The sequence below is a fragment of the Eumetopias jubatus genome, unplaced genomic scaffold, assembly GCF_037043125.1.
Source record: "Eumetopias jubatus isolate StellerSeaLion01/CBP00866 unplaced genomic scaffold, mEumJub1_p1.0 scaffold_8, whole genome shotgun sequence".
Lineage (NCBI taxonomy): Eukaryota > Metazoa > Chordata > Mammalia > Carnivora > Otariidae > Eumetopias > Eumetopias jubatus.
Genome location: NW_028274814.1, coordinates 84,574,813 through 84,601,587, shown reverse-complemented (window position 1 = coordinate 84,601,587; position 26,775 = coordinate 84,574,813). Strand labels below are relative to the sequence as shown.

Genomic DNA, 26,775 nt, shown 5'->3' with positions numbered 1-26,775 from the left:
TGTGAGATGCTAAATTGGGAGCAAATATTGATCAGTGGAGCTTTGAAGTCACCGAGAAGGTAGTTGAGGTCAATGTTCTTTTGGGGCTCTGCTTGGCTTCTCTTCTTGAAGTTCTTTCCTAAGACCTACCTATCTGATCCCCAAGCCAAAGGAGTATTGGTTGGTAGGTGTGAAGCTGGGTACAAGGTAACTTGGGAAGGGAAAATGGTGGTTCTCCTTCTCTTTCCCCAACTCCAAGCTATAAACTAGTTTCTTTATAAGGTAGATCTATCTAAACCTGGTTTAAATGGTACTGAGACTTCTGAATCTTGTTATTGCTATGTGAAGAGATACAGGGACTGTTCATTTGGGGCTTGGGGTTTATAGATAAGGTGCCCTGGTCCTTGGATCAGTTCTCCTCTGCCCCTAGGTCAATGACAATGATATTCTTAGGAGGTAGAAAGGTCCTAAGGTCTTATCTACCTAGAGGAGTTAGTCAAGAGTGATATGGAAGATCACTTTAGTACCGTGGTTCATTTAGTGGTCTCTGGGAAGCATAGGATAAAAGTGTACAGAAGACAGCCACATAGGAGAAGGGGTTCAGAGGCCCTGTGGGAGTGATGTGACAAAAAGGGAGAGGATGCTTAATGCCTGATTTTGGATGTGGGGCTAGTCTGCAGCTTTTGATCTTATGGCTAGATGTGGGGTGGGCTGGCTGCTTGGGGTTATGTGACTGGAGTGGCAGTGAGACTAATGCCCAGGACCCAAAGGTTCTGGCCTGTGCTGGAAGCCTTCATTTTGTTATGTTTTGTTTTTTATGATTTTATTTTTTTAAGTAATCTCTACACCCAAGGTGGGGCTCCAACCTACAACCCCGATATCAAGAGTGGCATGCTCCACCGACTGAGCCAGCCAGGAGCCCTTGGGAAGCCTTCATATTAAGGGGGCATTTGTAAGACTTAGATTTCCCGACACTGGACGCCGAACTGACAGCCCATAAAGAGCACTGGATATTCAGGCTCCTGCCTTTGCTTTCCATCTCCACATATTGGGGTCTCTTCGTATCTTTAATAGCATGGCCTCTGGTGACCTCAACCACCAGGCAGGCAACTCTGGCATCATACACATGACGTCACCTCTATGGCCGTTAAGTCATTGACCAAAGACATTCATTCCGGAAGCGTGCCAACAGGGTAGGAGGAGCTGGCAAAGATCAGTAGCCGTGATAGTATATTAAGGGATTGGTTTCCGAGGATCGTCTAAGGTCGGAGTCCTTGGGACCTTTTTCTCTCATATTCCCCGCAGAACAAACCGCAAATGTGTTAAGGGCGAGAAGGGAAGCCTAAGAAGGAAGTTAACTGAGTTATCAGGCACATATTTAGTCACCTACACGTCCCCCCCATCCGCCCATCCTTAATTAGCCTAACCCAGGCGATCCAATCCCGCCCTCCACAACTGCTGTCAACGGCTCAGGTCCCGCCCCCACATACACCGGACCAATGGCCGAGCCCGAGGCGGGTCCCCTGAGAGGGGCAGGAACGGTTCGGGCAGTGGGCGGGTCCTCACTGAGGACCCCGGGCTGGGCGCCGCCGCCGGTTTGTCTACCCTGTCCCTCAGCCACCTCCTTTCAACCTTGTCCACCCGTCGGCGCGGCCTTTGGTGCAGCGGCGGCGGCTCCCGTTCCTGCCGCAGCTTTCTCCCCTCCTTCCCTCCCCACCAGATCCCCGAGTTCGCCCGTCATGGCTTTACTCACTGCGGCCGCCCGGCTCTTCGGAGCCAAGGTGAGCAACTCTGGGAGGGAGCGCGCGGCCCCAGGGTGGGGCCGAGGCGACTGCAGGCCCTCCAGCGCCAGGGTCTCCCTCCCATACCCATACGCACCCCCGTGAGCCTTAAAGGGGCCCTGCGCTTGGCTGGCCGCCAGCTCTCTGTGGGACTCTCAGGACCATGTGCTACGCTGGCCTTCTGCCCCTGTGGGTGAAGAGAGCGCTGCCCGCCCCCGGCATGCGATCTTGGGCGGGTGGAGAGCTCGGACCCTACTGTCACCCGCATGTCTAGGGTGGAAGAACCCTGGAAGAAGGAGCTGCCAGTGGAGAACATAGGTGTTGTGTTCCATTGGAGTTACGGAAGAGGCCTGTTTGGAGGAGGGGGTGCGGGGGGTAGGAGAAGTGGCAGGGGTGAGTAGATGTGCTCACCGTCCCAGGGCCAGAGCCGGAGCGCTGGCTAATTTCGGCTTATGCTTTGTAGGGAAGGCCTTGTTGGTTCCTAAATTGCCTTTTCCATTTCACCAACCCAATTTTTGAAGCTTTTAGTGACCGAGCTTTAGCAGTTCCTGCTGGTGGAGTGGGACTCAGGTCCTCTTTGTCCTTGGGACTCTTGCACTTACTCTTCATATAGGAGGAGCTTGGGTGGGGTGGAGCCCTCTGTAAAACCTTCTGCATGATTATCAAATATGATTGGAGAAAGAACCAGAAAGGTTGTTCTTCCAAACTGCAGGCCAGTTCTGCCAAAGTCACATGACCAACCCTAGTACTTGCTCACTTAGGTTTAGCTACTGCTCTTAAGTCTACCCAGGAGAGAGTCCTCTCATTCTTTGAGGCCCTAATTTACTTGAATTTTGTTGCCTTTGGATCATAGGAATCTTGTTGCAGTAATGGTGCTTTCAATTTAAAATTGCCAGGACATTTGTCTCTGGGTAACTTAGCTCTTTAAATAGAGAAACTGCTGTGTTGGGGGGGGTCCCAGTCCTCTGTTCCAGGCAGGGACAGTCCCACAAGTGACCTTGACTTCTGCAAAGAATTTATACTTTCTCTTCTGCAGATTAAAGCTGCTGGCACCTGAAGGAAAGGAAAATCTTAGGATGGTTTTGCTGTGTTATCTTGCATGGTTGGCAGATGAGGTGAAGCCTGTAGAATTTACACTCAGGTTCTTCCAGGTACCCAGCAGCAAGGTGGAGGCTGATCATTTGGGAGGCACTTGTCTTGACTGTTGTTTCTTCTGCTGCCAGGGAACAGGGTAAGGAAGCCTCTTGGGAAATGAAGCAAGTTCTAGATAGTGTTTTGGCAGAATAGGGGACAGGACACTATAATTAGCTCATTCCAGAGCTCCTAACCCGGACCAGATGAATAATCTAACCCTCAGTGAATTTGAAAAAGCTTTTAGAATTTACCCTTTGAATTTATTTTGTCTTTTAAGCCTCTGGGGAAGCCCAGAAAGCTTTTGGGATGACAGTGCCTCATAATTGTAGAATCATTGTTTTGTTTACTTTACTGTCAGGAATGAACCTGAGGATCCCAGAAACCTGTAACTTGGAAGTGATTTGAAGGCTTTTGACCCTTAAAACTAGCAAAGCCCAAGAAACGCGGGAGTGGAAATTTCCTGAGATCTAAGTAGAATGACCAGGATACCAGGAAGCCTGCTCAGTTTGTCCTCATTGCTAGCACCTGCCTAAATTTTCCAGATTAGCCTGCAGCTTAACTGGTACTCAGTTTTACTTTTGCTATTAAGGTAGGGTTTAAAAGGCAAAAATAGCTTTCTGATTTGGGAAAACTGACCCCTACCACTTTGATTCTCAAGTCAGATGTAGTTTCACTTTTCTCAGAAGAGATTTTTTTTTTTAACCTTGCTAGGTGACACAAATGCCAGTCATTGTTGTATTGTTCCACCTTACCCACTTTCAGGTAATTTAATGAACACCTGAGTTGGAGAGAGTTGAATTCGGAGCCTCCAGATTATTTGACTTCTTGTTTACCCTGATGAACTTAACACTAAGCAGTGGCCTTAGTATCAGTTGTGGGTGCCTTAGCTTTGTGATGTATTATCTTTTCACTTGTGATCTGGGTCTGGGTTCGGGTTGGAAGTTAGGGTATGGCCACCGATTCACTTCTCGACTATTAACACCAGTGTGACTTAACAAATCTTAGTTACTTCTTGTACCATTGAGAGTTGCCAAAAGTGTTTTTTTTTATGTTATTTCTAGACCTTTCAGGACATTTAAATGAATACCCATAATTCCTTTACAGTAGACCTACACCACTGAACATCTTTATAAATCCTAGTCTGAAATTGGGTTCAACAAAACTAAGTCAGTTTTTTCGGTGCAATATTACTTAGGCTTACAGCCCAGAACTTTTATTTTTATTTTTTTAAACATTTTTTTAAGTTTATTTATTCAGGTAATCTCTACACCCAACATAGGGCTTGAACCCACGACTCCAAGAGTCACATGCTCTTCCAGCTGAGCCAGCCAGGCACCCTTTATAGCCTAGAACTTTTAGAGGCAAGTGCCCAAATCTATGTGCCTTCACTTTGATTATCAGCCTACCCAAAGTGATGTCAGTTCCTCATTGCTTACTAGGTGGGCTAAAGATGAAAAATGGAAAGCAAAGCCTCCTCATGTGCTAATAGTGGGATGACTGCATTTGTCCTTCCTAGTGGCCTTTAAATTGGTAACAGATGAATGCATGGGTGTGAGGAAGCAGTGAGGTGAGCAGTGCTAAAGTGGATCATTAGAAGGGAAGGCTGGTATTCCTTTCTTAGAATCCAAGTGGGCGGGGGCACCTGGGTGGCTCAGTCAGTTAAGCGTCTGCCTTCGGCTCAGGTCATGATCCCAGGGTCCTGGGATCGAGCCCCGCATTGGGCTCCCTGCTCAGCAGGAAGCCTGCTTCACCCTCTCCCACTCTCCCTGCTTGTGTTTCCTCTCTCGCTGTTTCTTTCTCTCTCAAATAAATAAATAAAATCTTAAAAAAAAAAAAAAACCAAGTGGGCAGAAGGCAGGAAGACAGATGTGGTGGATCTCTCTAAAGCTACACCGTAATCCTTTCTGCCCTGTTTCAATGCTTTAGGTGATAAGAGTTGAGTAGGGCATGAAATTTCAAACAGTAGTGAAGCAAAGCTAGCAATAGGTCTTTCTGAGTATTTGACTTTCAGTTTTTCCCTCAACTGCCCAAATTCCTTTTTTTTTTTAAGATTTTATTTATTTGTCAGAGAGAGAGCACAGGCAGGGGGAAGCGGCAGGCAGAGGAAGAGGGGGAAGCAGACTCCCCGCTGAGCAGGGAGCCCCATGTGGGACTCGATCCCGGGACTCCAGGATCATGACCCGAGCCGAAGGTAGACGCTTAACCTACTGAGCCACCCAGGCGTCCCACCTTTTTTTTTTTTAAGATTTTGTTTTTAGGAAATCTCTGCACCCAACATGGGGCTTGAACTCATGACCCCAAGATCAAGAGTCGCATGCCCTCGACTGAGCCAGTGCTCCTGAACTGCCCAGATTCTTTAGGTCCTTGTCTTTCTTTCTCTTTCTTTCTTTTTCTTTCTTTCTTTCTTTCTTTCTTTCTTTCTTTCTTTCTTTCTTTTTCTTTCTTTCTTTCTTTTTAAGATTTTATTTATTTGAGAGAGAGAGCTTGAGAGAGCAGGGTGAGGGGCAGAGGGAGAAGCAGACTCCCCGCTGAGCAAAGAGCCCAATGTGGGGCCCAATCAGGGACTCCAGGATCATGACTGGAGCTGAAGGCAGGCGCCCAACCAACTGAGCCACCCAGGTGCCCCTAGGTCCCTGTATTTCTTTCTTTCTTTCTTTAAGATTTTATTTATTTATTTGAGAGACAGAGAGAGAGAACACATGAGGGGGGGAGGGTCAGAGGGAGAAGCCGACTCCCTGCTGAGCAGGGAGCCTGTTGGGGGACTCCATCCTGGGACTCCAGGATCATGATCTGAGCCAAAGGCGGTCGCTTAACCAACTGAGCCACCCAGGCACCCTGTATTTCTTTTAACACGTTATTTTGAAAAGTTCTTGGGGTGCCTGGGTGGCTCAGTTGTTTAAGCATCTGACTCTTGATTTTGGCTCAGGTCATGATCTCAGAATTGTGAGATTAAGTCCCGAGTTGGGCTCAGTGCTGGGCATGGAGCCTGGTTGAGATTCTCTCCCTCTCTCTCTCCTTCTGCCCGTCCACCCCTAAAAAAAAGAAATGAAAAATAATAAATAGGGGCACCTGGGTGGCTCAGTTGGTTGAGAGTCTCCCTTGGGCTCAGGTCATGATCCTGGGATCCCAGAATTGAGCCCTGCGTTGGGCTCCCTGCTCAGCGGGGAGTCTGCTTCTCCCTCTGCCCTTCATCCTGCTCATGCTCTCTCTCTCTCTCTGTCCCTCTCTCAAATACATTGAAAAATCTAAAAAATATATATTTAAAAATGAAAAATAATAAATAATAAAAAATGTAAGTTCACAGTGGGCATCATCATGTGGGTTGCTTGTTCACATTGCACATTCATGAATCCTGTCTTCAGATTCTGATTCAGCAAAGGTGGGATGGGATCTGGAAACTTGTTTTGTTTTTTGTTTTTTAAAGATTTTATTTATTTGACAGAGAGAGACACAACAAGAGAGGGAACACAAGCAGGGGGAGTGGGAGAGGGAGAAGCAGGCTTCCCATGGAGCAGGGAGCCCGATGCGCGGGGCTCGATCCCAGGACCCTGGGATCCTGACCTGAGCCGAAGGCAGACGCTTAACGACTGAGCCACCCAGGTGCCCCTGGAAACTTGTTTTGTTTTTTTTAAGATTTATTTATTTATTTGAAACAGAAAGATGGAGAGAGCAAGCACAAGCAGGGGGAATGGCAGGCAGGGGAGAAGCAAGCTCCCCTCTGAGCAAGGAGTCCAACATGGGACACCATCCCAGGACCCCGGGACCATGACCTGAGCCGAAGGCAGACACTTAACCAACTGAGCCACCCAGGCACCCCAGGAAACTTGTTTTTCTTTTTTTTTTCCAAGTACTTCTGTTGACTGATGATGCCTGGTGGTCCCTTTCTGTTGGGCCAGTAAAGCTACATGTAGGTCTTTTTATTCACAACTTTATTGAATGTATATATGAAATTTTTGAGTATTTGGGTTTTGTTTTTTTTTTTTTTAGTGATTATTTTAAAAATGGACTTCAAGTGACTGTTCTAAGCAATAGTTCATTTAGGTTATTTTCTCTAGGTTTGTCTTCCTAGGCCTTTTTTTCAAATGCCTTTAGAAAAGTTTCTTGGGGGGGTGCCTGGGTGGCTCAGTTGTTAAGCATCTGCCTTTGGCTCAGGTCAAGATCTCAGGGTCCTGGGATCGAGCCCCGCATCGGGCTCCCTGCTCCTCGGGAAGCCTGCTTCTCCCTCTTCCACTCCCCCTGCTTGTGTTCCCTCTCTCTCTGTCAAATAAATAAATAAAATCTTAAAAAAAAAAAAAAGTTTCTTGGGACACCTGGATGGCTCAGTCAGTTCATGTCCGACTCGGGTCATGATCCCAGAGTCCTGGGATCGAGTCCCGCATCAGGCTCCTTGCTCATCGAAGAGCCCTGCTTCTCTCTCTGCCTGCCACTCCCCCTGCTTGTGCGCTCTCTTTCTCATAAATACTAAAAAAAAAAAAAAAAAAAGTTTTTTGTAAATTTCTGGACCAAAGTGTTAGGCACTAAAACTTGTAAGTACTCCTAGTGGAAGTGAGAGCAGTTTCTAGTTCCCCAAAAACTAGTAGGACAGCAGATCCTTTATACTTTATTCACTAGTGTACATGTAATGTGTATAGAGTAAGTAGGTATTCAGAAAATACTTGTTAAAGAACTGTAAGGATTTCTATTGAAAGGAAAATTAGGACTCTTGATTCTTTTCTGAGGTCTTTGGTGGTCTTCCTTGGAGTGAATCTTTAGGGAAGAAAAGACTGTTAGAAAATGACAATTAGGTAGAATTATTAAGGAAACTCCTATGAGTATGGAGGGCGTCAAAATAGGAAATCTGAAGATTACTGTGCTCAGGCTATTAAGTGGCCTGACCACGTGGTGCAGGCCGGCTTCCAATACCACCATTGTGAAACACCAATGTTAAAAGGCTTTTAGTTCTCTGACCTGGTTTTGGGGAGAGAGAAGTCTTTGTCTTATGCGTGTTCTTTTCCCCTTAATGCAAGTTGTTCCTTCTGCATTGGAAGCCTTTGCAACACAAGATTTTTCCTACCAGTTATTAGTGCATTATGTTTGCTTCATCAACTAAGCCAGTTCTGCTGGCTTGGCAAGCTCTGATCTTTTTTTGATGAAGGACAAGGCCTCTTAAAATCAGGAGCATCTCTCTCAGGCTTTTAATATTCGAGCTCTTGGATATGTTGCAGGACATGTTCTAAATGTGCCTGGGATGGAAGATCAAAGAAAATTTGGCTTTTCCCCTTTGGAGTATAGGTCCTAGGTGTGGATCAATGATGATAATAGGCTAAGAGAAGTAAGAAGGAAAGAACCACTTTTTTAAGTGCTTATTCACATAGGATTCTTTTGTTCGTAGAATTTTAGGGAAGAGGGAGTAGTTTCAGATGATTTTTGGTGATTCGGCCAATACCCTATTCCAAAAATGCCCTAAGTATTATAGGCAAGGCAAATCTTTGGCATGGCAGAATTTCCTGCATGTACTATTAGTCCTTTTCCTCTCTCGGCCCTTTAAGATAATGGTTCTTTTAATTATATTTTTCTCTTCTAGCACATTTGAGAACTACAGTGCACTTTCATCAATAATAGCAAACTCATTAGGAGAGTTCTTGCAAGGGATGGCAGCGTTTGAGGTTTGAAAGAGCCTCTTAGTGATTGTAATACCCCCACCCCCACCCTGCAGAGAATCCCAAGCTGTCAGAAACGTTGAGCCAGGCCTTTGTCTTTGGAAGCAGCTCTCCATCTCTCCCCTTGAAGGAGCTGACCTGTTGAATGAGGTAACTCCCTGATTCACCTGACAGCTACTGTTCCAGTAGGGTGACTCTACACGTGGCATGCTACCAGAAGGCAAAAGCTTACTTGCCACACCTCGGGAGTTAGGGGGAGGAGCTGGTGGGTGAAATGATCTCAGGGTCATCTCAGGGATGACTCAGAGGTTTGTAATCTGCCTGTCCCATCAGTGAGTGTGTAGTCTGAACGTACTGTACAAAGCTATTCAGCAGGTTTCTTTGGCAGCTAGGAGGTAGGTGAACTGAGCTGTATAGCCTTAGGTATGATAGTCCTCCAGTATCTCCTTCTAGTCCCATGTTCTGCTGGGTAGTCAAATTTGTTTCCTCTGCTTGAGACGCCTCCCCTCTTGATTGGGAGGCCCTAAAAACGGAAATCAGGGCTTTATTTCCTGTTCTACCAGTAGAGGGAATTATCCGTTCACCCGTTCCTCAGGCTTGACTGCCTCTTTCCTGGAATCCAACTCCAGGAGAGAGCAGTGACACTTGACATGGTAGGTAATAGGCCAACACTTTCTAAGAAACACATTTATTGAACTCACTTACGTAGAAGGCACTGTTCTAGATGCTTTCATGCAGATATTTTGTGCAGTCTACTTGTCTATACCCCAAAGTTGGCTTTATTATTATCTATTTAGAGATATGAAACCTGAGACTTAGAAGTTATTTCATATAGCCAAGGTAACAGAGCAAGATAGTGGCAGAATCTGGACTTAAGACTTGATTCTTAATAATTGTACATCCCAGGGTCTACATTCTATCCTTCTGTTCCCTTGCTTAACACTTTAGACCATGTATGTGTCTCAAACTTTATTCTTCAAACAAGCTAGTGAGCTTGTTAAACTGCAGATTTGAATGCAGTAGGTCTGAGGTGTGGCCCAGGATTCTGCATTTCTGACAAGCTCCAAATAATGCGAATGCTGCTGGCTAGGCAGTTATATTTTAAATAGCAAGGCTTTTGAATACCTTTACATATGTCCTTATTAGAGTTACCAGACTTGGAACTAAGTAGCTTGAGTGTTATCCTAAACATGGAGAAGGAAAGGGAAACAATACAGTTGACCCTTGAGCAACATAGTTTGAACTGTACTGGTCCACTTATATGTGAGTTTTTTATGTTACTGTACTGCAAATATATTTTCCTTAGGATTTTCTTAGTAACATTTTCTCTAGCTTTTTTGTAAGAATACAGTATGTAATATATATGACATACAAGGATAGGAATGAATAGACTTAATGTTATCAGTAAAGCTTCTGGTCAACAATAGGTTATTAGTAGTTAAGTTTTGGGAGAGCCAAGAGTTATATCCAGATTTTTGACTGCATTGGGGGAGGGGGGTCCTGCATCCCTAATTCCTGTATTGTTCAAGAGTTCAGCTGTAGTTAGTTGTTTTGCTTTGGATGTCTTATTTACTGATGGAGCTGGGGCTAGAACCCAGATTTCCTTTCCAAATTCCAAGTTATGTGCTCTGTCTTCTACATCATTAGGTAAAATTGTTCTAACTTGAATTTTTCCTATTCTACCCTTTCGAGTGGTTATATCAATGAATTGCTGCCTTTAAAATCCTTCTGATGGGGCACCTGGGTGGCTCAGTGGTTAAGTGTCTGCCTTCGGCTCAGGTCATGATCCCAGGGTTCTGGGATCGAGCCCCGCATTGGGCTCCCATCTCTGCGGGAAGCCTGCTTCTCCCTCTCCCACTCCCCCCGCTTGTGTTCCCTCTCTCTCTGTCTGTCTCTGTCAAAAAGAAAAAAAATCTTAAAAAAAAAATAAATAAATAAAATCCTTCTGATTTCTTCAGTCATCTTTTAAGCTTCAGGGTTAGCCAAAAATATGACTAATCCTGATGCTGAAGGGTATGAGAAAATGGCTATACTGTTTAATTTTATATATTTATTATATAGCAAATGCAAAGTATTTGCTTTAGGCCAGACGTCATTTTAAGTGCTTTGAAAGTGTTGACTTAATTAATCCTCCCAGCAATCCTTTGAAATAGGTACTATTGTTCCCATTTTCAAGGCATAGAAACATTAAATGACTTGGCTGGAATCACACAGGTGATAAGTGGCAAACAAGAGCAGTAGAAACAGAATATACTAGCTTTATCATATAGCTACTTAGCTATGCTGTCCACAAACTAGTGTTGCTTTGCAAATTGGAGATCTGGCTAAGAAGTGTTGCTGATGGAGATCAGGGACAGTTGAGATCAGCCCTCTAAGTTACTCCTGAGGCTCCTCTCATGAAATGGCAAAGATGCTCAGTACAAAATTAATGAAGACTTCGCTGACGTCGGAAGTGGGGTGATAGTTTAGTTCTAAGTTTCTCTTCCTATGCATGCTCTTAAAGTAGTAGTCATGTAAATAGATCTGAGAAATGATTATAACAAAGCAGCAGTTATGACCCATCTGATTCCTCTAAGTGATGTCTCAGTCTCACATCCCTATTAGCTGTTCAGTCATCCTTTTCATTCTGATTTCTCCTCTTTTTGGTTGTGTTTTGTCTTATTTTGAAGTAAAAGAAGAGGGCAGCTCATTAATTCTAGCAGTTCCCTCTCACAACGAGGAAAGAAGCTATTTGTTTTGTTTTGTTTTATGTTCATATTTGTGGAAGAAAGGCCTCCAACCTGAGGGAATTCCATTTTCATCTTTTTTTTTTTTTTTAAGATTTTATTTGAGAGAGAGAGCCTGAGCAGGGGGGAGGGGCAGAGGGAGAGGGACAAGCTGACTCCCCGCTGAGCGCAGAGTCCAATGTGGGGCTCAGTCCCAGGACCCTGAGATCATGACCTGAGCTGAAGTCAGACACTTAATGCCCGAGCCACCCAGGCGCCCCTCCATTTTCATCTTCATTAAGATCTGGACACTCACTCTTTGTTGAGCTTGGATAGATTTTTTTTTTCCTGTAAGATTTAACCTTAAACTACAGCCAGCCATTGTAGAAACTTTTTTTTTTTTTTTAAAGATTTTATCTTTGGGGCGCCTGGGTGGCTCAGTGGTTAAGCGTCTACCTTCAGCTCAGGTCATGATCCCAGGGTCCTGGGATTGAGCCCTGCATCAGGCTCTGCGCTCAGCCGGGAGTCTGCTTGTCCCTCTCCCACTCCCCTTGTGTTCCCTCTCTCCCTGTGTCTCTCTGTGTCAAATAAATAAATAAAATCTTTAAAAAAAAAGATTTTATTTTTAAGTAATCTCTATACCCAACGTGGGGCTTGAACTCACAACCCCAAGATCAAGCGTCGCATGCTCTTCTGACTAAGCCAGCAGGGTCCCCCTGCCATTATAGAAACTTAAAGATGATTTAAAAGTGGAAAAATGATCATTATGAAGAGATTTTAACATCTTTTTGACATCTTTCTTCTCTCAGATGATATGCTCCCCTATAGCCTTTTTAGAAACCAAACTGCCACAACAACCAACCACCCACAATTAAATGTCTGCTGCGGGGCTGATGTAGTCTCTGGGAGGTGGCCTTTCTGTAACGGGATTGGTGGGATCATGGAGCATGGAATAGAGCTTATTCTCTTGTTTTCTCTTGTTCACTTTTTGGTGACTAGTAAGAAAAGGTAAAATTATTTCTTAGGTGCTAGGTCAAGTTCCCGTTTGCCTCATGTAGGGTGAAGAGACTAAAGGCCTGTTTGTGCTACCTACTTTTGCCCAAATGTTCCTCATTGAGCCAGAAGAGACTCTTTAGAAAGTTAGTGAAAGGAGTTAAAGACAGTCCTGGTTAACAAGCAGAGGCAGTACCCCTTTGCTTTAAGGACATAGTAGCTTACCTTGTACTTTCTGAATTTAGCTTTGAATTGATTTTTTTTTTAATGTTTTATTTATTTGACAGAGAGAGACACAGCGAGAGAGAGAGGGAACACAAGCAGGGGGAGTGGGAGAGGGAGAAGCAGGCCCCCTGCCAAGCAGGGAGCCCGATGCGGGGCTCCATCCCAGGACCCTGGGATCATGACCGGAGCCGAAGGCAGACGCTTAATGACTGAGCCATCCAGGCGCCCCTGAATTGATTTTTTTTTTTAATTTTTTTAATCTTTTTAGTTTTTAAAGATTTTATTTATTTTATTTATTTTTTTAAAGATTTTATTTATTTGACAGAGACACAGCAAGAGAGTGAACACAAGCAGGGAGAGTGGGAGAGGGAATGTGGGGCTCGATCCCAGGACACTGGGATCATGACCTGAGCCAAAGGCAGACGCTTAACAACTGAGCCACCCAGGAGCCCCCAGATTTTATTTATTTTAGAGAGAGTGTGTGTGCGTGCACATGGGAGATGGGAGGGGACAGAGGGAGAGACAGAATCTCAAGCAGTCTCCACACTTAATTTTGGATCAGGTCATGATTTCAGGGTCATGGGATCAAGCCCCAGTTGACTCTGTGCTTGGCGCAGAACCTCAAGATTCTCTCTCCCTCTCCCATTGCCCCTCCCCCTTCTATAAAAAACAACAACAAAAAAACCTTTTCTGAAGTATCTCTTCCCTTTTCAGTTCTCCCTGATGCCCCAGCAGAAGGAGTACGAAATTTTAAAAAATCTCCAGCCTTACTGAACTGTCACCTTAGGCATGTAGTGTTTTGGAATTTATACAGTACTGCTTCAAAGGATTTTCAGTGCAATCAGACAGCAATGCAGTAGTTACAAGAAAAGGTGTATCTGGCCTTTTGGCAAAAAGAGGAAAGGTTTGGTCTTGCTCCTGGATTAGTTTGTGTGTATATGTAATCTTTTTAGTTTGCAGAGTGCTTTCACATCATTGTAATTTATCACAAGGCAACCTGTGAGATATGCGGTGGGTATTTAACACCAGTTTTATAGGTGAGAAAAATGAGGCTTACTTTGACTATCTCATTTTATCTTCAAAATAATCTTGTGCAGAAAAGTTAAACTTGTTCAAAAGTCAAAAAGTTCAAAGGCAGTGTTGAACTTTCTGTTGCAACTCAGCAGTCTTTTCATAGAAAGTAGCTTTTCTCTCTAAACATAGAAAACATAGAAAACATAGGCTAATTACACTATTCATCTTTGTAGTGAAGAATAGCCTTGAATCTCAAACTTGTCTTTATAGTTCTGAAGTATATCTTTAAAAATTCCTTTAGTACAGTTGTGTTGGTGATAAACTCAGCTTTTGTTTATCTGAAATGTCTTTATTTCACCCCCTTTGTGAAGACTTTTTCCTCACCTGGTTATACAACTTTAGCTTAATAATTATTTTCTCTCAGCCCTTGAAAGGTAATTTTCCAGTTTTCTAGTTTCCCAATGCTGTTGTTGAGTAGTCTCTCAGTTGTTACATTGTAGGTATTCTGTCTTCTCTGTGCTTTTTCCAGGAACCTTTGAAGTAGTGTGGTGAAAGGCTGCCTCTGCCTGTGGGCTCTCCTAGACGGGAGAGGTTGAAGTGCTGCCAAAAGACTAGGTGCTGGAGAGATCTTACCAGCAGGGTTAAGTAGTTGATCGGTTTCCTCACTTGCTTTTCCAAGGGCCACTCAGAACTATTACAGCTAGATGGGGATGGTCTGGGTACTCTAACAACTGCCTTTCTGACCTTTTCTGTGCCTAACAAAGCCCAGCCCTGAAACCCAGATGATGGGATAGAGCCTCTCCTCAGGGAATGCTATTAAAGCTCTTGGATGCAAGACACAGAGTTAAATCTGCTATTGCCTCCAGACTGGGAATGCCTTCAAAGCTGTTCAGGGCCTTCGACAGCTTTTTTATGTCAGACTGTCTTTGGAGGCTAAGGTGGAGACAAAGAGGATGAGTCACTGTAACTCCTTGTTAATATATAGAAGGGAAGAGTAACTGTTGAATAAGGTTTTGTTTTCTTTGCAGAATGCATCTTGTCTAGTTCTTGCTGCTCGGCATGCCAGTGCTTCCCCTACGGTAAGGTTTGGAAAAGAGGGCTGAGAATCACTGAGGCAGTTTGATCCTGGGATTGTAGGGTGGGGAGCAGTGGTTGGTTACCAGCTAGCCTCTCATCATTATCCTAAGTAACTCCGAGAGGTGTCCATTGTATCAATATTAAAATAGTATTACTATTCTTTTAAGAAATAATTCAATAATGTAGTGAGATGGGAATATCAAATATATTTTTTAAAGATTTTATTTATTTATTTGACAGAGAAAGACACAGCGAGAGAGGGAACACAAGCAGGGGGAGTGGGAGAGGGAGAAGCAGGCTTCCCGCCGAGCAGGGAGCCCGATGCGGGGCTCGATCCCAGGACCCTGGGATCATGACCTGAGCTGAAGGCAGACGCTTAACGACTGAGCCACCCAGGCACCCCGAGAGTATCAAATATTTTTGCCTAATTTTTAAAGTTGTGGTAAAATATGCATAACATAAAATTTTCCATCTTAACGTGTATAGTTTGGTGACAGTAAATACATTCACATTATACAACTGTCACCACTATCCATCTCCAACTTTTTTATCTTCCCAAATTGAAACTTTGTACCTATTAATAATAATAATAATATTAATAAATAATCCATTCCCCTCCCTCTCTGCCTAATTCTTTTACCCTCATCTGTGCAGAGTAGTTGACCAATTTCTCTGGCAGATAGAGAAAGCCAAATTTTATTTATTATTATTATTTTTTAAGATTTTATTTATTTATTTGGCAGAAAGAGGGAACACAAGCAGGGGAGAGGGAGAAGCAGGCTTCCTGCCAAGCAGGGAGCCCGATGTGGGGTTCAATCCCAGGACCCTGGGATCATGACTTGAGCCGAAGGTAGACGCTTAATGACTGAGCCACTCAGGTGCCCCAAGAAAGCCAAATTTTAAAAAGCAGTCTTAACGTGCCTGGGTGGCTCAGATGGTTGGGCGTCTGCCTTCGGCTCGGGTCGTGATCCCGGAGTCCTGGGATCGAGTCCCGCATCGGGCTCCCTGCTCCTTGGGAGCCTGCTTCTCCCTCTGCCTCTCTCTCTCTCTCTCTCTCTCTCTCTCTCTCTGTCTCTCATGAATAAATAAGTAAAGTCTTAAAAAAAAAAAAAAAGGCAGTCTTAACATACCTACTTTGTAGGAAAAATCTAATCGACATTTTGACCATCACTTAACCTCTCTACTTCTCTTTTTAGAATTTGAAAGACATATTGGCCGACCTGATACCTAAGGAGCAGGCCAGAATAAAGACCTTCAGGCAGCAACATGGCAAGACAGTAGTGGGCCAGATCACTGTGGACATGGTAAAGATTGTGGGGTTTGGGCTGGAAAAAGTAGCTCTGTAATGTGCTTCCACAAAAATACCATTCTCTTCACCGACTCTTCAGAAGCATCCTGTCCCATACATGGAAACGTTGGCACTTATGTTCATTAAAAATTAGACTCTTCTTTCTTGTAAATTTAATAGTTGAGCCTAACCTATTTTACCTATAGGAGGGATGAATGAAGTTTCTATTCTTCTTCCCAACCCCTCAGCTTTTGGGGCCAGGACTGTTAGAATTAATGCTGTGCTGATCATCCATTTACACCACAGCTCTAGCAGGCTGACTAGAACAGTTTTAGGATGGCTTCTTCTCCAGCCTGAAGAGTCTGAGCAGCTCAAATGATAATTCCACAGCAGTGTTTAGCTTTTGGTCTCTATTTCCTTTCCCTGTTGTAGATCCCATTCTTTTTTTTTTTCCTCTTTTTTGATTTTTACTTACTTATTTGACGGAGAACACAAGCAGAGGAGTGGCATGCAGAGGGAGAGGGAGAAACAGGCTCCCTGCTGAGCAGAGAGCCCAAAATAGGGCTCGATCCCAGGACTCTGGGATCATGACCTGAGCCAAAGGCAAATGGTTAACCGTCTGAGCCACCCAGGCGCCTCTGTAGATCCCATTCTGTTGACTTTGGTTGGTGTGAATGAGGGGGTAAGAGTGGGTAGAAGAAAAAATAAAATACAAGAAGAAAAGCAAGCAAACAGAGGCAGACACATTAAATAAAGACAGCGATTTTCAACTTAAAATTTTCATTTCCAATGTTATCAGTCTTCCTTGCAAAGTTTTAAGTTAACTCCTCAGAAATCTTTCTACAAATGAAGTCTTGCAAGTCAAAGAATACATTTCCTCTCTCAGATCCCATGAAACACTAACAAGCTCTAGCTTGAATTATTCTGACTACTGGTTACATCCTGTCTTTTTCTTTAGATGTACGGTGGCATGAGAGGCATGAAGGGATTAGTATATGAAACATCAGTTCTTGATCCTGATGAGGTAAGAGACCCTCATGTCAACATTAATAATCACGGAGTTTACTGACTGTTGTGCACACCATGGATTAGACTGGTGAGGGTAAGGAAAACAAAGCATCTGCCTTCATGTTTTGGAAGATGGAAAATAGGTACATATGGAATAACTGAAGAACAAGTCTACCTTTTCAATATATCAACGAGTAAAACTAAAAGTACCAAACAGAATTAAGTTATGTGAAGATTTAAGCTTTAAAAAAACTTTTTTTTAAGCTTTAGAAATTCTAATTTGTTGAAAGGTCTGATAAGAATGAGACTAGTCAATTATGTGACATCCAGGCTGATAAATTTAAGATTTGCACCTCTTACTCTTCTCCCTCAAGGGTATCCGTTTCCGAGGCTACAGTATCCCTGAATGCCAGAAACTGCTGCCCAAGGCTAAGGGGGGTGAAGAACCCCTGCCAGAGGGCTTATTTTGGTTGCTGATAACTGGACAAATCCCAACAGAGGAACAGGTAAAGCAGAAGGTTATTAGCCCTTCTCATTCTTCCCCTTCTTTGCCTTTCTCTAATCTCAGATACTTAATCCTGATCTGGCTCTGGGTGGTAGTTTATAGGGATGTGTAGTGAGGGCAAGGAATCAGAGCAGAGTTCTGCTGTATAAGTGGCCTGGGTTGAATTCTTTTGGATTTTCTTTACTCAGATGTCACTGTCTTTATTTCTTTTCGTTTCCCTTGCCTAGTGTTGTGAGCAATGTCTCCCTCTCCACAGGTGTCTTGGCTCTCAAAAGAGTGGGCAAAGAGAGCAGCTCTACCTTCCCATGTGGTCACCATGCTGGACAACTTTCCCACCAATCTACACCCCATGTCTCAGCTCAGTGCAGCCATTACAGCCCTCAACAGTGAGAGTAACTTTGCCCGAGCATACGCGGAGGGTATCAACCGAACCAAGTACTGGGAGGTAGGAAATTTTGATGGCAATGATTGATGTGTGATGAGGATACAGCAGACTTGCATGTGAAGGAAGAAAAAGGAATGTAGAATCTTTAGGAGAACTACTTCTCTGAGTTATGCCAAAAGCTCATTAAACACATTTTATTTTAGGCTTGCTTTCTTTCAGTCCTTGGGATTACATAGATAAATGGAACATGCTTTCTATCACCAAGGTTATTGGTTTAGTTAGGGTGATATACATGTAAAAAATTACAATTCAGTATCTTGCTGTAATAGAGGTATTACACAGGGCTTTTGGGACATTGGAAATTATGTGGCTTAACTGCAAGGTCCCTGAGGAAGATTTTGCAGGGTAGTCTCACCCTAACCCCAAAAAGTCCCTTCTTGTTCTTCAAATAAGGAGAACCTTGAGATGTTAGGTGAATGGCAGCTAAGGCAGTTCTAGAGTTCTAGAGTCCTAGGAGAACTAATGCCAATCAGCCAAATGGGGTTAGTATCCTGGAAGTAGGATCCACACACAAATGAGCTTTATTTTCTGAAAATGAAATGTGACCCTTGAACTGGTTGGAGTATGTGAAGACTGTTGTGCCTTGTCCCAGTGCATAGTACATAATTCCTTCCATCCTCTTTCCAGTGCCCCACATGGGACTCACAAACACTGGGTAGAGGACAAGTTACCTGGCTGGGTTTACAGCAAGACATCTCATTTTCTTTTCTTGTTTGGAGTCAGATAATATGGGAACAGAATGGTTCCTTTTTGCAAAGCAGGTATACTAGATGATTTGACCAGGAGAAAGCCTCCAAAGAGTTCACTTGATGCACGGCACAGAAGAGCACACGTGGCCCACTGGTCTGATGCAATCCTCTTGGGGTTTTGGCAAACCCTGCTTCATTTGTTTGGTCAATATTTACTCAGTGCCAACTGTGTATAAAGAATTGTGTTTGCTGTTGGGGGAAGAGGGAGAGTGAGTTTGAAATTATTCTGGTTGGCATTGAGAAGGAAGGTATAGGAATGATGGAAAATATACACATTCACAAGCACTTAAAGCATATATAAAGCCATACATCAGCAGGTTCAGAAGTTTGTATAATCTGAATGTATCGCTTTCCATTTTCTTTTTTTAAATGCTATTCAAGCAATTGTTACTTGTATGGGTCACCATAATAGAAAAGTTTAAATTGAGATCAGCAGTTCTCCTATTTTAAAACCTGTCTTTTAGAAATTGACCACTCAGATGTGCCTGTTACTGCTTACAATGCTGTTGTCTTGACTGTCAGGAGAGGGGGAGAAAACAGCTTCTTCATGCTTTACAGTAGATGCCCATAAGATACTTCCCGGGCATCCAAACATGCTTCATTGCTTCATACTGTCCTTCATTGAATTGTTAAAATGAATCTTGTTTTAACATATAGTCATTGATTGTTCTGCCATTATTTCTTCGTGAGATGTCATGTGAGTGCAGTTGTCTTGAGGTGAATGTGTTATATTCCAGGACTTTGCCGATCTTTTGGCGAGTGTTTATAAGCAGTACTGATGTTATTTGTCAGCCTTAGGATGTGTGTCTAAGTTCACACTGCACAAATATTAGCACCAGTAAGTGCTTTAGTAGAGCTTCATGCTCTTTTGCTGTTACATCTTGTTTCTTTCTCAAAAGTCAGACACTATTTCTATTAGTTCTCTGCCTTGGTTAATTTAACCATAGGCTACTTAAGTAGAAATGCATGACATCATTAGGCTGCTTATTTCTGTTTAAAAATTTATGTTGAGGGGGTACCTGGGTGGCTCAGTACTTAAGCGTCTGCCTTCGGCTCAGGTCATGATCCCGGGGTCCTGGGATCGATCCCCGCATCGGGCTCCCTGCTTGGTGGGAGGCCTGCTTCTCCCTCTCCCACTCCCCCTGCTTGTGTTCCTGCTCTTGCTCTCTCTATGTCAAATAAATAAATAAAATCTTTAAAAAAAAATTTATGTTGAGGAGTTTATGTATGACCTGAGTTTTTACTTAGAGCATCAATTCATACTTTTTTTTTTTTTACATATACCTCAAGAGGATGATCTTCTGCATGCAACATTTCTTCCATAACAGAGATTAATAGTATAATCTATTGAGTTGAAAAAGTTAGGGCTCCTGCTGAATGACCTCACTTCACTCATGACCAGGAGATTGCTGTGATGCAACCAGCTGTTTAACTGTGAAATAGCCTTAAGATGTTGAATTCAGTAAAATTTGCTAAGTAGCTGACAGATCAGGTTTTTGCTGATAATGCCACTTTTGTAAAGCCTATGAATGGTATGCATAGATTTTGAAGTTTTTATAATAAAATCATCATCCAAACACCTGAAAACTCTTGAAAACATGCCAGATATTATGCTTAAATGCTTTATAATCATCTGATTTAATCCTCAGAACAACTCTGTGAGATAGATGTTATTTGTTATTCTCATTTTACTGAATGGGAAAACTGAGGATTAGAGAAGTTAAGTAGCTTGCCCAAGGTCATGCAGCTAAAAATTGATAGAGACCAGATTCAAACTTGAGTTTCCTTTACTCCGGGGCCTCTTCACAATTAATACTAGCTTTCTTCTTTTCTGTGTCTCCTTAATTATGATTGAAAGCTAACTACCTGGCCCAGGATTTTACTAGCCGTAGAGATGGTGGCTCACGTTAATGATTATAGTCAGTTTTGTAACCTTTATTCAAGATAGTTGTGATGTTGGCATGTCTTAATTGTCTTTTTATTCCCAAGGCTTTATCAGTGAAGAATGTGTTGGTACAAATAGCTAATAGCACCTCAGTCTTAGCTTATTAAAGAAGAAATAACAGGAGTTCTCTATCAGTTTTTGTTTTGTTTTGTTCTCTTCTTGACTCTACAGCACTGACCATGACAAAAGGCAGGGTAAGGATCCCACATGGTCATACCTGGTCTGATGCGTGTTGGTTTATAAACTTCATTCTCAGTAGTGGAAATTGACACAATCTCCTTTATGTGTTTTCTTTTTGATGTGGCCATTCATACTTTCCAAATAGTTTTGCAAGTTAGTATATATTCCATAGATAACAATTTGTCTAGCCCAGGATCCTGTTCGTCCTGGCATTATTCTAATCAACCCAGGTCTCTTAGAACTGCATATACTTGATGCAGGCTTCTGGAAGTAACCTACTTCATTGGGGGATATAAAGGAGGCATAGTTAATAGTATGATTGTCATGTAAGTAATCTCCTGAGAATTTGCAGGTGTTAGGCTATTTCTTGCTTCAAGTAGCTTTTTAATTTTGGCAGTATTCTTATTGAATCCAGCAGCATTGACAAAATTCACTGACTAAATGATACTTTTTAAAGTTACTGTAAAAAAAGCAAAACCAAAACCCTGTCTGGTCCCTAAGGAACTTAAAATCCCTTTGAGAAGATAAGAGTTGAGCAAGCTATTAATATCACAGGCAACTAGATTATATGTTTCTCTCTTTTTTAAAAAGATTTTAAGTAATCGCTACACCCAATGTGGGGCTTGAACTTAAAACAGTGCTATTTATCAGGTAGTCTTTTTTGCTTTAAGTTTAAATTCCAGTTAGTTAACATACAGTGTAATTAATATTAGTTTCAGCTTATAATATAGTGGTTCAATACTTCCATATATCACCGGGTGCTCTTTTGGATAGTCTTTCTTTAAAAAAAAAAAAAAACTGAACCTGAATCTACTCAAGCCTTTATTTATTTATTTGTTCGTTAAAGATTTTATTTATTTATTTCACAGAGAGAGAGACAGCAAGAGAGGGAACACAAGCAAGGGGAATGGGAGAGGGAGAAGCAGGCTTCCCACTGAGCAGGGAGCCTGATGTGGGGCTCGATCCCAGGACCCTGGGATCATGACCTGAGCTGAAGGCAGACGCTTAACGACTGAGCCACCCAGGCGCCCCTCTACTCAAGCCTTTAGATCTCTCAGTTTATAGAAAACGCAGTAGACAGAGGAAAGCATTAAATGATATCACAGGTATATAACCCACAAAATCTAAACTGGGAAATTCTCCAGAATGAATGATCCAATTTTCCACGAATAAATTGCAAAGTTAAAAGAGAACAAGAGGGAGCTTAACATTGATTGAAAGAGACTTCAGAGACTATGAGATGATTGCAATGTGGGTTATTTTCAGTCCTGAATCAAACAAGTGAGGTGGAGGGCTTTATAATCAGGGAAATTTGAATACTGAGTAGATACTTAATGATATTGAAGATTTGATTTTTTTCCTGTGGGATAATGGTTTTGTGATTTTTATTTATCAATAGACTTTATCTTTTAGAGATATATGCTTAAATATTTATATATGGGGGAAAAATGTCTGGAATTCACTTCAATAATTTGGGAAGAGAAAATAAGGGTGTGATGAAACAAGAATGTCCATGAGTTAATTGTTTAAGCTACATGATGCTTATTAGCTGAGTGGGTAACTTTGGGCAAGTTACTTGACCTGGCCAAGCCCCAGTTTCTTCATTTATAAAATGAGGGATATATTACCTTACAGAACTCTTGTGAGAAAAGAAAAAAAAATGCAAATAACATATCACAGTGCCTGTTATATAATAAATGCTTAAAAAATGGAAGCCTTTGTTATTAACTAACAGTTGAATGCCACTGTTTGACCCTTGGCATATATGGTGAATTTTCTTTGAAAGATGGAACATAGAATTGTTAAAACCTAGTGTCTTAGCATATTCATTGAGTCATGTACTGGGAAAGATCATGATTAAACATAAAAGGCTTCAAAATCTGACTTTGGGGGCACCTGGGTGGCTTAGTCAGTTAAGCATCTGACTCTTGATTTTGGCTCAGGTGTCATGATCTCAGGGTCTCGTGAGATCGACCCCTGTATGGGATTCCATGCTCAGTGGGGAGTCTGCTTGAGATTCTCTCCCCCAATAAATAAATAATTTTTTTTAAAGATTTTATTCATTTATTTGACAGAGAGAGCACAAGCAGGGGGAGCAGCAGAGGGAGAGGGGGAAGCAAGCTCTGTGCTGAGCAGGGAGCCCGATGTAGGGCTTGATCCCAGGACTCTGGGATCATGACCTGAGTTGAAGGCACTTAACCGACTGAGCCACCCAGGTGCCCCAGAAATAATGTTTTAATATACACAAGATACATGAGATATGTGTGAATCACTTAGTGCAGAGCCTGGGTCATAAAATTATTTAGTTAAATAGTTATTGTTGTTAGCCTCCTTATATAACCACTGAGCATAAAACCATCAACCAAATAGCCCAATCCATGGAGGACAAACAGCATCCTTGCCTAATTCTTTTTTGTTGATAAATCCTTTTCTTTTTTTCTCCATTTTCCTCCTCTCATCAGTTGATTTACGAAGATTGTATGGATCTGATCGCAAAGCTACCTTGTGTTGCAGCAAAGATATACCGGAATCTCTACCGGGAGGGCAGCAGTATTGGGGCCATTGACTCTAAGCTGGACTGGTCCCACAATTTCACCAACATGTTAGGCTATACCGATGCTCAGTTCACTGAGCTCATGCGCTTATACCTCACCATCCACAGGTAAGCTAGACCCAGCAACCATAGCCACCAGATTCCTGGATTGGTAGAAAATTTTAAGAAAAGCTCCTTAACATTTTCATCTTCCGGGAACAGGTGGTAGGCAATAGGAGATGGAAACATGGCATAAGGGATCACACAAGGCAAGAAAGGAATCTAGTAAAGGAAGTCCAAAGGTGTAGGGAAATTACCATAACCACACTAAGAACGAAGTAATGCTTCTAAGAAGCTAAGGAGAGGTACTAGTTGCTCACAGTAGGTGATCTTTCAGCTTTCCAGGAGCTCCCTCTTCTGGCCATTGCTATTAAAGCTGGAGTGAGAGTCGGGGAGCTTGGCACACAGGCATCATCAACCAGTGACCTCTCCAGCCCTGTGGATTAGTGAACAAAGACTGGTAATGAGATTGGGACATCTCTTACCAGAGCTTTTCTCCCTTCTTATTTCCCCCCACAGTGACCATGAGGGAGGCAATGTAAGTGCCCATACCAGCCACCTGGTGGGCAGTGCCCTTTCAGACCCCTACCTGTCCTTTGCAGCAGCCATGAATGGGCTAGCAGGGCCCCTGCATGGTTTGGCAAATCAGGTAAGACTCTTCTTTTCCTGCTCCATGTTTTTCTTACTCCCTTGTTTTTCTTCTGATCTTGGCATACTCTCTTGGCATATGTGTTGATACTGTCTTATTCCCCAAACCGTACCCATAGGAAGTACTTGTTTGGTTGACACAACTACAGAAAGAAGTTGGCAAAGATGTGTCAGATGAGAAGTTACGAGACTACATTTGGAACACACTGAACTCAGGACGGGTAAGCAGAAATGTTTAGCAGGTAGGAAGGAAGCCAAGACCCAGGGTTGTGCAATTTGGTAGAATTGAGAATAGAATGAAAGAGGCCCCCTAAGGGGGCACCTGGGTGGCTCAGTCGTCAAGCGTCTGCCTTTGGCTCAGGTCATGATCCCAGGGTCCTGGGATCAAGCCCCGTGTCAGGCTCCCTGCTCAGCGGGGAGCCCGCTTCTCCCTCTCACTCCCCCTGCTTGTGTTCCCTTTCTCACTGTGTCTCTTTTCTGTCAAATAAATAAATAAAATCTTAAAAAAAAAAAAAGAACTTGAGAATACAGCTGGCTTTTTTACCCTCACTCTTTGCAGGTTGTCCCAGGCTATGGCCATGCAGTACTAAGGAAGACTGATCCACGATATACCTGTCAGCGAGAGTTTGCTCTGAAACACCTGCCTCATGACTCCATGTTTAAGCTGGTTGCTCAGCTGTACAAGATTGTGCCCAATGTCCTATTAGAGCAGGGCAAGGCCAAGAATCCTTGGCCCAATGTAGATGCTCACAGTGGAGTGCTGCTCCAGGTGAGTCTTCCCTTCCCTGCTTTCCCTTTAATTTGTGCCAAACCCTAATGTTCTCTGCCATGCAGAAAATCAACTTCCTAGTCAGAGCAAGGACTCATGCCTCCTTCCTTACCCTTTTGATAAAGTTGCCTATGGTGGAGGGCAGGTGCAGGCAGGAGGAAAGGGGTGTCCTCTTTTCAGAATCCCAGTTACTGTACTTTTCCTAGTGTCATTTCCATTTAAGGCTGACTCGGTTAAGGTTTCTGTCATCCTGGACTTGGGCATGCCATTACCTTGGGGCCTTTACCAAAACTTTTTTCTCTTTTATCTTACAGTACTACGGCATGACAGAGATGAATTACTACACAGTCCTGTTTGGGGTGTCACGGGCACTGGGTGTGCTGGCACAGCTCATCTGGAGCCGAGCCCTAGGTTTCCCACTAGAGAGGCCCAAGTCCATGAGCACGGATGGTCTGATGAAGTTTGTGGACTCTAAGTCAGGGTAAAACTGAAGACTGGGGGAAACGAACTACCAGAAAGCGAGGGAGCTTTAAAAAAATGTATAATTTTGTTTTGTTTCAGGGGGCTTTTTAAGACTTAAGATTAAATTGTATCTGAGGCACTGATAATAAGTTTGAGGTTAAAATATAAATTAAGACTTAAAAGATAAAAAGTAACCCCTTCTTCCCCAACCAGTTCCTTTCTCCTGCCTGGTGAGTTGCCCATCAACTGTAGGGTGACCAGGACTAGTGCATGTGGTATGGGTTAGGTTTGGGCCCCCCACCATCTCTAGAGTGAGAATCTGGCTTTCCTTTGCCTTGGTCAAAGCTGTTGCAGAGAATCTGCAGTCACTTCAGAACTTTTGGTTCTTCTCTCCAGCCCTCCATAGGCCAGCAAATCAGGACTCTGGCCTCTTCTGTTTCCATAGGAATCATGTTGGATTGTCAGCTGTTATCAAGCCCCATTGCTCTCTCCCATGCACATGGACACTTCCTAGCAAAGACCTATGTGGTTAGTTGGAAATCTTTGGCATTTTTTTTTGTAATGCTACCAGGTGACCATAAAGGCCATGGCATTTGTTGTGACTAGCAACCCAGTATTTGATTTATTTTTTTAATTATCCCATGAAAATTAAGATCTGGAGTGTTCTAATTCCCCACTACTTTAATACTCCCCTCCTTGCAGATTTTCTATACCTGCTGCACCTCAGGCTGAGGGTGCTCTGGACCTCCCCTTCTTGGTCCTTACTAGAGACCTCTTTCAGCAGGTTGTATATGCCACTGTCTAAGCTGTGGTCCCTCCCAGTCATTTGGCTTTATCAGTGCTTAACATGAACTGAGTTTTCACTTCTGAGGAACACAAGCCACTACCCTCTTGACTCCCCCCACCCCTTATTTTAATATGCTATGGGCCAGTGAATAAGGACTTGGGAATGACCAGCATGGTATCTTCATAGTCTGGTTCCAGGGATATAGGTACTTCTTTCTGAGCAGGGAAATTATTTAAGATTGGTTGTGGTTTCCTTTGAATATCAGGTCCTGGGGCTGAGAACATTAAAAATAGTAGGCTTCCCTCCTCTTTCCCTGCTACCAGGAAATATCCCTTTATTTATCAAGGTCCTTATCCAGCCCCTTTCCCAAGAGCTCACAGTACAGTGTTTGTTTTTTAGAAGCCCCATTTGCACAGGTTTTCAGTGACTCAGAATGCTCTACTGCCTTTTCTTTAAGAAAGGATTGAAATACACTCCTTCTGTGCCCCCTTCCTCCCTTGCAACTCCTGCCTGTGTTTGTGTGGATCCCTAATCCCTAGAACCACGCCGAGATGGACACATTGTAAACCCCTGGGTAACTGTCAAGTCATGATCCAGATTTCAGGTTGTTCTGTATAAAATGCAAAATAAATGTTTTTATTAACAACGCTTGAGCCTGCTATTAAATAAGGCCTGGGAGGATCTCTATTATAAAGCAAGGAATCTGGCTAGCAAGATCCTGGACTAAGTGGGTTCTAAATTATCCTGTACATCCCTTTATCTTTAGGTGGGTTTGACATTCATTTACCCTAGTAAGGTAAATGGTCCCTGTGAAATTTCCAAAGGAGAGTTCTGATTTTGCTCAGGGTT

The 26,775-nt window shown here is 43.1% G+C and overlaps 1 protein-coding gene across 1 annotated transcript; it reads left to right on the top strand.

Moving 5' to 3' along the window:
* Positions 1-1,551: 1,551 nt before the first annotated feature.
* CS (citrate synthase) lies at positions 1,552-26,572 on the top strand. The gene is made up of 11 exons (XM_028110735.2): positions 1,552-1,760; positions 14,499-14,549; positions 15,744-15,851; positions 16,794-16,859; positions 17,218-17,349; positions 17,605-17,793; positions 23,130-23,329; positions 23,780-23,909; positions 24,028-24,129; positions 24,468-24,677; positions 24,992-26,572. Exons 1-11 carry the CDS (start codon positions 1,719-1,721, stop codon positions 25,160-25,162), a joined length of 1,401 nt encoding a protein of 466 aa, XP_027966536.1. The 5' UTR covers positions 1,552-1,718; the 3' UTR covers positions 25,163-26,572.
* The last annotated feature ends 203 nt before the right edge of the window (positions 26,573-26,775 follow it).

What these genes read in the sequence shown, in the direction of transcription:
- CS (XM_028110735.2), top strand. Translation starts at nt 1,719, where the DNA reads ATGGCTTTACTCACTGCGGCCGCCCGGCTCTTCGGAGCCAAG. An exon ending in CAGTTCTTGATCCTGATGAG is followed by an intron (nt 16,860 to 17,217) that starts GTAAGAGACCCT and finishes TTCTCCCTCAAG; the next exon opens with GGTATCCGTTTCCGAGGCTA. An exon ending in ACAGTGGAGTGCTGCTCCAG is followed by an intron (nt 24,678 to 24,991) that starts GTGAGTCTTCCC and finishes TTTATCTTACAG; the next exon opens with TACTACGGCATGACAGAGAT.